Source organism: Antennarius striatus, chromosome 9 (assembly GCF_040054535.1).
Source record: "Antennarius striatus isolate MH-2024 chromosome 9, ASM4005453v1, whole genome shotgun sequence".
Taxonomy (NCBI): domain Eukaryota; kingdom Metazoa; phylum Chordata; class Actinopteri; order Lophiiformes; family Antennariidae; genus Antennarius; species Antennarius striatus.
The window spans coordinates 12,508,007-12,518,318 of record NC_090784.1 but is presented as its reverse complement, the minus strand read 5'-3'; the positions used below and the strand labels follow the sequence as shown (position 1 = coordinate 12,518,318).

General features: G+C 40.4%; 1 protein-coding gene across 2 annotated transcripts; it reads right to left on the bottom strand.

Moving 5' to 3' along the window:
- Positions 1–1,563: 1,563 nt before the first annotated feature.
- si:dkey-79d12.5 (maternal B9.15 protein) lies at positions 1,564–8,321 on the bottom strand. Of its 2 annotated transcripts, XM_068324361.1 has the most exons (6): positions 8,142–8,321; positions 6,154–6,247; positions 3,711–3,888; positions 3,486–3,623; positions 3,016–3,316; positions 1,564–2,563 (listed from the first exon to the last, which is right to left on the bottom strand). In XM_068324361.1, the coding sequence occupies exons 3-6, from the start codon at positions 3,881–3,883 to the stop codon at positions 2,348–2,350; spliced, it is 828 nt and encodes a 275-aa protein (XP_068180462.1). In that variant the 5' UTR covers positions 3,884–3,888; positions 6,154–6,247; positions 8,142–8,321; the 3' UTR covers positions 1,564–2,347. The 2 variants fall into 2 exon arrangements, with proteins under 2 accessions (XP_068180462.1, XP_068180461.1); XM_068324360.1 differs by lacking the exon at positions 6,154–6,247.
- Positions 8,322–10,312: the final 1,991 nt, after the last annotated feature.

Genomic DNA, 10,312 nt, shown 5'->3' with positions numbered 1-10,312 from the left:
TGCCCAATGCAGATTTCAGAGTCATCACGAAAAATCACTCACATCCAGTCATCCACAGTCCATGATCACATTTCTTTGACCCACTGTATTTACTGTGTAAATCCTATTTCCTTTAGGTGGATTTCTTACAGTTCGGTCAGTTTGACTACCGTATCTGTGGCAAATCTTTTCATTTGGTTTAGCTGTTTGTTTTTTTTCAAGACCTATTACTGTCAGTTAATCTAAACACTGATGTCATGGTCTACATATTTTCCTTTTTCAAGCTTCCAATGTTGTTGATACACTTTATTTATTATATTAGACACAGCTGACTGAACAACCAACATGCTTTGCAACATTGCCCAATAATTTTTTTTTTGTTCGATAATCCTCTCCTTTGTTTCAACTGATATTTCTGGGGTTGGAGCCATGAATCATGTCAGTCCGCTTAGCGTAAAACCTCTCCAAGGTGTGATCACTCGCTTTGGACTGCAGACAAATGTGCAGAGTTCATCTGATGCAGGTGTTAGTTTTGGAAACAGATTTAAAGGGTGATTTCATAATTTTTTCCTCAGAGTTAAGCGAGTCCATGCATTTTTTCCCTCTGGTTTAAAAGCAACCGTTGTTGACTACCGCAAATTTGTTGGTTCTCTTTTAGTGTTTTTTGAAGCCAGAAAGTTGCCAAAATAACTTTTTATTTTTGTGGTGTGTCGGTGATCTGCTTTTTTCCCCATATGAAACAACTGAACATCCAATAATTTCCGTAATTTTTGCCAGAGGTTGTGTACTCCCAACATGACCCAAATTATGTAGTCCAAGGTCTGGTTCAAGTCTCCACTAGTATTTGAATGTTACTTAGTCTGTGCTGTACATGCATTATTTCCTGATGATGAAGACAGTCCATGGAGTTGTAACTTGTTGATATTTCTATTGTTCAGCTTTTATTCTTGATGCACATCACACTATAAAAGACATACTCTACTCATCACTTTGTCTCCTAAGACCTTAATGTCTCTCCTCACTTGATTCCCTTCACATCAGACAAAGTCCAAACTCGGTTGGTTCATTATGCGAACACAAAAATGATTCACTGTCACAGATTACTAAAACATCCTTTTTAATCTGCTGCCAAATGCAATCAGTTTTAAAAACTAGTTTTCTTGGTAAATGGTTTTGCAACAGCACCAGGTTTGAGTGTCCCTGATCTTTCAATATTGCTAACTACCCATACACTAAACACACAGAAATAAACACTCCCCTTGACCTTTTATCAGGATATTTCAGGGAGGAACAGCGTCATGACCTTGGGCAAACTCCAACACCCAGCACAGAAGAGTCTTTCCGCTGCAGCATCCTGCTGAGGGTAATGAATGACCTTTAGCAATTCTCAATGCTGTAAGTGGCAGCATGGATTTAAGTACAATGTTCAGACTGAGGTCAGAATAATACACAGACGCTGTTGCATAGAACAACCCCCTCAAAAGCACCGATTAAGTACGTGACAGAAAAGATCTTCTGTCGGGTAGATCACCAGCAAAACTACGAAAGTAAATAAAAATAAAATAAAATCACAGGGCAAAGGGATCAGTGTGTGAAACATTCATGATTTATATAGCTGCACCTGATTTTCAGTACAAGAAAGTCACAATACAAACTTAAAAAAACAAAAAACATTTTAAACAGGTGACAAAACAGTCACCCCGTAAATAAGGAGCACTGGATATTTCACATACAGCAGAAAGAGTAAAATATTTAAAACCATGTTTGAGTTCTATGAATTTACATTTGCAATATACAGCAGTCAATGCTTTTAAAAACAGATGCATTTACATGTCTTTGCCATGACCACAGCGCCATCCAGTGGTGGCCAAATAAATTACAACAACCCTGATGTCCACTTTCTAACATCTATGGCAAGTTCTGTTATTTACAAGCAGTTTAGTAAAAAAATGTGTTCTTAATATACAGATATTACCACTGTGGCAATAATATATTAAAACCCTGAATCACACTTGATTTGCTCTGACATCTACACGGAACTACTTGGTGGGTGTTGCCATAGAAAACACCACCAAAACACTTAACATCTGAAGGCAGCTACTTTGGTATTAATAATATTGCTGTGAGTTCCTGAGCTAGAGTTAGCACCCAATGACTCAAGTCTTTCTTCACACAAATAGTCCAGAATAAAAGAAATCACAGTGCGGACCTGACAGATTAAAAAACAAACAAATCAGATTTCATTCAAGTTCATTCTTTGTGATGAGGATAAAAAAAGGGATGGAGGGAAATTAATGAAAGAAACTTAAAGGCCTGACACGACACGGCTCATTTGGGCTTGGAAAGTTCTTGCCACCTTTACGATGGTCTAACCCTTCACAGATGTCCATGGCTTCAGAGTGGCCTGTGGCAGAATGAACTGTGGTTGCGTCTGCGGTAAGATGTAGTAGCCAAGTACATGCTGGGGTGGAGGAGGTGGAGGTGCTGGGGGCACACACAGAGTACTCAGAAACACTGGAGCACCCCTCTTGTACTGTGGCCACACTGGTGCAGAGTGGTAGACATACTGGTAACTAGTTGGCATCTGAACAGAAAAAGATTAAAACAACACTGAAACTTTATTAAAATCCCACAAAAAGACAATAACCTCTTGTAGTCTTGATACATTCAGACTATCCCACCCCGTCTGCGGCACCAGTACAAAAAAAATTCTTCATCCCAACACAAGTACAGTACATGTTAGACAGTTGTTGTTTTTTTAAATCAACCAATCAATCAAATCAACTTTTATTTGCAAATCACCTAATCACACCAACAGACATTTTGAAGCACTCATCAGCATTTGTTGGGGCCCATTTCTTTTAGACAGCAATAAAACTCAGACGGTCAGCTCCAAATATTTTTTTTTCTAAATTGGGTATCTAGACCAATAATAACTCTAGAATACCGACAGCTTTATCATCTAGAATATCTCCAGCCTCATCTATTATATTTGACAACATAATAGATGGATAAACAAACAAAAGAAAGAATTACCATATTCTTGGCATATTTCATCTTATCTTCTGATCGTCCTTGCCGTTTCCGAATCCTGGGCACCATCACTATGTTATAGGTGTTACCTTCTGATTCTACTTTCTTGGCAACCTCTTTTTCCTCTTTTGCCTCCTCCTCTGTGTCACTTGATGTAGCTGAGCCACAATCTGAGGAGGATGCAGAGTGATAATCTGATGTGTCCAGGTTTACCGGCTCCACGGTAGTGTCGTCCCGTTGTACCACAGCCTCATCAACTTCTTCAAAACAGGCTACTGTGAATGGCCTGCTGTTCTCCCCACATCTGTGAAGAGTTACCTTTTTAAATCAAAATTCTATCATATTCAAAGTAAAAACATCTTGCATTTACCCCTTCATGACTGATGATCCTTGGTTAGAGTGAACAAGGTGTGATTTCCAATGCTCACCTACCAGAGTCATTCCTTGCCTCAGCCAACAAACCAGTGACTCACCTCACACACACCTCCAGTGGGTCGATCCACAGAGTGACATCAAGCGGAAGACTGAGCTCACTGGGTGCGAGCATGCACTCGTCACATGCCTTCAGGACCACTTCATCACAGAAAACTCCATTACGGGTTTGAATACACCTGTAGGGTTATGTAAATCTCAGTCAATAGGAATAATAATGAAGGAGCTTTGAAGAGGAGACAAAGTTGTTGTACTTCTGTTGCTACCTGTATGCCTGTCCTCTGCTGGGGGAGTCCGGGTACCAGTGGCCGTCGTATTTGTTGCATAAAAGTTTCTCCAGCTTCTTAGCAAACAGTTCTCCCTTGGCTTCACTGAGCTTCCCACGTCTCACAGCCAGGTTTTTGAGGAAGTCGACGCCAGCCTTCACCTCTCGTTCCATGATGTCTGTGAACACGTGAGTAAAAAAATAAACACGCTAAATTCCTCCCTGTGTTTTTATCTGAGTATGACGCTCTAAATATTTTTCAAGATAAATCTTGTTTACTCTGCAAAAAAAATCTTATCAGAGTATTTGGTTACAAACTGTGACTTCTACTGCTGGAACATCATCTGAAGCATTAACAGCTCTTCCTTGAGCTCTTATTTTTATAACCTCCACAAAAGCATTGTCTTCAGCAAATGTAAAAAAAAAATTAAAAAAAGAGTACCAGGCATTTTATGGCTGGAGACAGTATTTTGATAATCCGCTCAAGTGTAGAACCAGACAAACAATATTCCAAGTATCGCTCCAGTTTTGACTGGTATTCTAAAACTGACATCAATTAAAGTCCCTCTGCTGTAGCTTTTCATGTCTGTTTGGATTGAGAGCCAATGTCAGCCTGACCAGAGTACTTGAACAAAGGCCAATGCAATTCTAATTTTGCAGGCAAGCTGACTTTTGATCCGTGTGCCAACATCCTGCTGACAAGAAACTTGTGTCCCTTGTTGTTGAGACTTGAAACACCACTGTCACTTTTGCATATGTAATGTGAGGGAAAATTATTATTTACCCCAGCAGATGTAGCCACAGCCTCTTCGGAACACAAAACAAGCACGAGCCAGAGTACATTTAAAGCTCTTACTAATATTTCCATTACGTGAACTGTGTGAACCTCATGCTTAGCCTTGACGTTCCACTGTGTGATGAAAGCTGGTTGACATCACATTATCTTCAGGTTGTTGTCTCCACTTTCCAATCCATCATTCAGAAGCTGAACATTTATTCCAATCAGTACAACCAGTCATCTCGGTCAGGTGCATGCACCCAGTGTCTGGATCTGACAACCAACGGCGTGAGAGGTTATGCTCTACACTGGCAGACACACGCTTCTACCAGCGATACAGAAAACTGTCTTAGGACACTCGTGTCCTTCAGACACTCAAGACCGGTAAATCAAATGATAGCCACCCTCTATGCCTCTGACTGGCTCGGACCCTGACACATTTTGCTTACATCACCCAATCAGAGGCAGAGAAGAGATACCATTGCTCAACACTGGTTTGACGCTAGTAGTCTACCGTTAGCAACTGCTTCAAGAAGCACGTGGGGTTATCGGAATCCAGTGTAGAGACGTAGGAGTAAACGTGTTCAAAAAAGAAGTTTTGCGACTCTAAAAATGAGTTCTTTTGATGAGGGCTAGGTGTACAGAGATGAGCAAACCAAAATATTACAAGTGATGTTATTTTTGTACTCACAAGTTCAACAAACGACCATGTACCGTCAGCAGCACATCCTCCCTCTTGCCTGATTTAGACAAACTCCCCAAAACTGTATGCCAGGGCCTCTGAACTGTTGCTACCAACCAACTGTCCTAACAAAGGAACACGGGACAAACTCACCCATAATATTGGAGACAACATTTCAAAACCATGCTCCAATCCCTTTAACCACCCTCAAATTATCACTGGAGCCAGTTTGGGCGGAATGGGACAAAAGTATTTGAGGTGAATTTAAATGAGTGATTAAATCAGGTACTTTGTCCTTTGTAAACCGAATGAAATGTACATGTAATAAAAACTGCAAATAATTGTAATGCATAGCTGAACTAGCAGCAATCAAAGGTTCAGGGTGGACCATGTGGAAAAAACAAATGTTTGGCGGATGTGGATCAACCTACTGAAATAATTATGACTTTAATTGAAAGTGGTATACATTGCAACATAAGATCATGTTAATGGAAAAAAGTCAACATAAATTAGAATAGTGTGCACTAAATAGTAATGAACACAGGAGGCTGAAAACATTGGTGGTAAGTGCAGGCTGGCTTTTGGCGATGGAGTCGCTGGAGACTGGCTGCAGATAATGTGGTCATGTTTGGTGTGTCATCAGCACGACAAAGAAAACATCAACATCACCTCTCCCCATGCCTATGATGAATTAGATCACATTTAATTATTTTATTAATCTTTTGTTAAATTGAATTCTAGTTGCATTCCTGACTTGTACTCGGTCTTGGATTAGCCAGCCTTTCATCAATTAATTAATATTTTTAAAATGTGTATTTAAGATAATGCTTTATCGCAATGAAAAGTATAGAAATTAATTTATACAGCACACACAAAATCCAATTTATCATTTTGGCCAGTCAAACAAATATGCTTGGGTGTGGATTCTTTTTTTTGTCTACTTAGCTGGCGAGTCAAAAAGTTCATTTCGGACTCAGCACACACCCGTTTTGCAGCATCAGACTTCAGATGCTGGCTCTGGAGAAGGTTAAAGCAGCCTTGTGCTGTGTTCCCTCCCAACACCGTGTGATGGAGGCCTCTGGAATTCAAAACAGATAATAAGATTGAGCTGACAAGAGCTCATAGTAACCATCACACCCTCATCTTTTATAGTCACCAGTCATCTCTAAATAGCGACGATATCAATATTTTAGTTGTTTGCGTCTTCAAATTTGGTGAGTTTGTTGGATATAAAGAAATTAGCATTTCCAACTACATTAACTCGACTAACCTGTGAATCCACTGGTGCATTGATGGATAGTTGACCTGTTTGTCCAACAAACAGTAAAAATAGCGACAGAGATACAAATAGATCTGTAGTGGGGGTAGCAGGTCAACATCATGAGTACAACAACATAAAGTGTACTATCAGATCTACCTGATAATGGGCCACACATATACTGCTTTAAATATACAATTTAAGAAGCTGTACCAAGTGAATGATTCAGTATCAAGCCTGAAAATTAGACATTTATTTAAGGGAAGGTGGAAATATTGTTTTGCACTCCTCTTGTTGATAGCAGCCTTCACAGCTGAGGACTGTTAGGGAGTTGCAATCTACAATCTTCGTAGATTCCATGAAATCCTGCACAGTGACAATGTACTTTCATTGTAAACCAATGGTTTAGATATGAACTGTAACCTTTACTGAAAGTTCTACTTTGTTAACAATCTAGAATAAAAATTAGCCACTTATCTGAATACACAAGGGAAGCTGAAACTAGACTGTTAAGCTTTTGGCGACAGGTGGCTTTGACGGGACGAAATTGAATAACCGCTTTAAATATTTTCTGGCCTGGGGGTAAGCGTTCAACCGACTACAGGCAGCATCCCAAATCACCACTGATTTGCCTATGGTGTGTTCCATTCAGCACAGAGCCCATTAGTCATCTTTTCACCTAGCTTGCATCAGACAAGCATAACCATAAATTGTTGTAGACACCAGAGGAACTTGCACACATTTGCATCACTTTGTGTTTTGTTCAGATTGGTCCACGTACCGATATTTGTGTCATTTCTGTGATCAAACATCAGAGATTGCCTCAAATGCCCCAGCTGCGTTCAAGAACCGTTTCTGCACAATGTGATTGCTGACCCAAGATCACGTAGGTCTGTGGATAACATTTTTATTTTTTTGCGTGTGACAGAAACAACATGACCTAACTACAGTTGTTGTTGTCTGGTTGGTGAAGGGCAGGCGGGATTGCGTCACTTATCTTTGTCCACGCTCAGAAGCTAATTGGGATTGTCCTGCCGTGACTTCACGTGTACCGATACTTTAGGCCCAGGTTTGAAACAAAGACGCGTTCAGGTACGGTCAGAAAAACCGTTCATTTATCACGTTAAGGAAACGTGGGACACACACACACACACACACACACACAAAAGAAACGCAACAGCAGCATGTTCGAGGAAGGGACACAGGTTTGGGTCTGTGAGGAGACTGAATTTCAGAAAGAACAGCTTCGTTTTTGCGTCTTCCTGTTGTGACAAAGGAAACTTTATGCCTGGGTTTTCTGAAAGCACGGAAACCCCCCAGTGGAAGTGAAAATTACGAGGCCCACGCAAAGTTAAAATTTAGAAAACACACTATACACGTAAGTACACAGTAGTGGTTTTCATGTATTCTGTTTTACTATGCCAGAGCCAATTGGTTTGAAGTGGGGTTACGATGGCGAGAAAATGTTTTCACAATGGTCCACATACCCATTTAAAAAGACAATAAGCCAGTCAGGAAAAAAAAATCAAAATAAAACAGGAATAAAAGTTCATATGAGGCGAGCCCACACCGAAACAAGCTAAAACAATGAAACAAACACTGCAAATAATAAAGTCATCAGTCTAATACATTCACGACAAATAGCGTAAATTCAAACAAGGGCGCCTCAATAAACTATAATATAGTTTAAGAATAAAATATGAGCAGTACTCACAAGTATAAAAGGATCTGTGGCAGTAGGCTCGATGAAATTTACTACTGCTACTACGATGAGGAAAAAGCCCCTCAGCGGCTCGTGGTGTCCGTCGTGTTGTGCGTGTCTCTGCTGATGTGTTAATTATTATGATCAGCACATGTTGCTTCCTTGTTCTCTGTTCTGCTCTCTCGGCGCTGCTGCAACGCAGACGTAAAGTTCCCGTCAGGGTGACTCACTTCCTGTACTCACAGCGTGAGCAAGCGTTGACTGGCTGCCCGCCCGCGCGACGCCCCGCCCAGTCCAAATAAGGGCAGTCAAGGTAAACCACCGAGGGAAGGGGGGAGGTGGGGGGGGGGGTCGGGCTGCTCCGCCGTCTCAACGAATAACAACAAAATCTTACTCATCATCTCTTAGTCATTGTTTCTGGTGGGGGTTTGGTTGGTAGACGATACATGTTGTTGTTGTTGTTGTTGTTGTTGTTGTTGCTTTCACCGTCTACTGTAATCACTGAACTGCTTTTAAGTAGAAGATTATGATTAAAGATTGAAATTAAATAAATTTAGTTAATCCTCGAAAGGGAAATTATTAATAATTAATAATTTCCCTTCGAGGATTAATTTAGTTTTTTTTTATTTTTTAAAAAAAAAACTAAATTAATCCTCTAACGGAAACTATTAGTCCAGTCTCATGTTAGTACTGTATATTTGTTAAACACATGCATAGTATATATGTATACAAGCCCATCACAAACACACACACACACACACACACACACACACACACACACACACACACACACACACACACACACACACACACGGGGGCCTGAAAGCATGCAGATGACAGGTAGAGCAGCAAAATGTAAAGCTGGCCACCGGTTTCTGGCCCAAGAGCTAGTGTACTCAGCTACTGTCACCCCAACTAATATAACCAATTTTCTATTGAAGAGTTTAGTTTTGTTTTAAGACAAGAACAAAACTTTTCTTTGCCTGGTAGTGACTCCCGAACAGGGAGATCGGCTCCAGCGGATTCCAGGAAGACCATCTGAATCCTCAATTGAGAAGGTCACAGTCCTAAGAACAGCTGATACTGCACACAAACCCCCAGGCCTCAAATGGCTTCTCCAATCCTAACTGTTGTGGCTATAGATATTTAAATTCTTCTGTTGTCATGACAATAATGGCAGTCATTAGACCACACCTTAGTAGTTGTGTGAACAGCATTGTCATGGATCTTTGCAGTCTCCTAAGACAAAGTGGCCACTTTACCTGAAGGGGTATCCTATGAGTCATTTACATCTTTACTGATCCTATAGCTGCCCTGACAACATGGACCTTTGTTGAGTCAGCTGTGAATTAAATTAGCACAATACAACAGTAAATACAGAGAAGAAGGATATGCACATAAACACTCTCACCCATGACTGTTTGTGGTTAAAGCATCAAAACTCCCAAACACAAACCCAGAGAGGTTGTCTATGCCTCTCCAGTGCAGCAGGAGCGACCTGTAGGTCAGGTCAGGGCTCAGCAATCCACCACTAAGTTAACTATGAACAATTTATCCTAAATAGTGTTAATCAATCCATGTACACATTGTGGACACAGAAAATAAGATCCTGCTCAACAGAGACAAAATTAATGACGTCCTGTCCTCCACAAACTCTAGTCCTTCTTTAGGTCCCTTAGATCCGGAAAACACACAGCTGACTCCTGAACCCTTTGATTCTATGGATGTCTTTTCTCCAATACAGATCAGTCAGCTGATTAAAATAGTCTCCTCAGCAAAACCATCCTCCTGTCTGTTAGATCCAATTCCAACTAAACTCATCAAAGAAGCCTTACCTTTATTTAGCAACCACTTCCTTAACATAATTAACCTGTCATTATCAACTGGATATGTACCACAGTCCTTTAAAATAGCTGTAATCAAGCAACTTCTCAAAAAAACTTAACCTGGACCCTACTGTTCTAAATAATTATCGACACATCTCAAATCTCCCGTTTTTATCTAAGATCTTGGAGAAAATAGTCGTTAATCAGTTATGTGATTTCCTTAAATCTAACAGTTTATTCAAGAATTTCAGTCAGGTTTTAGGGAATATCATAGTACAGAAACGGCACTTTTCAAGGTTAGCAACAACCTTCTAACCGCTTCAGACAGAGGACTTGTTTCTATATTGGTTCTCTCGG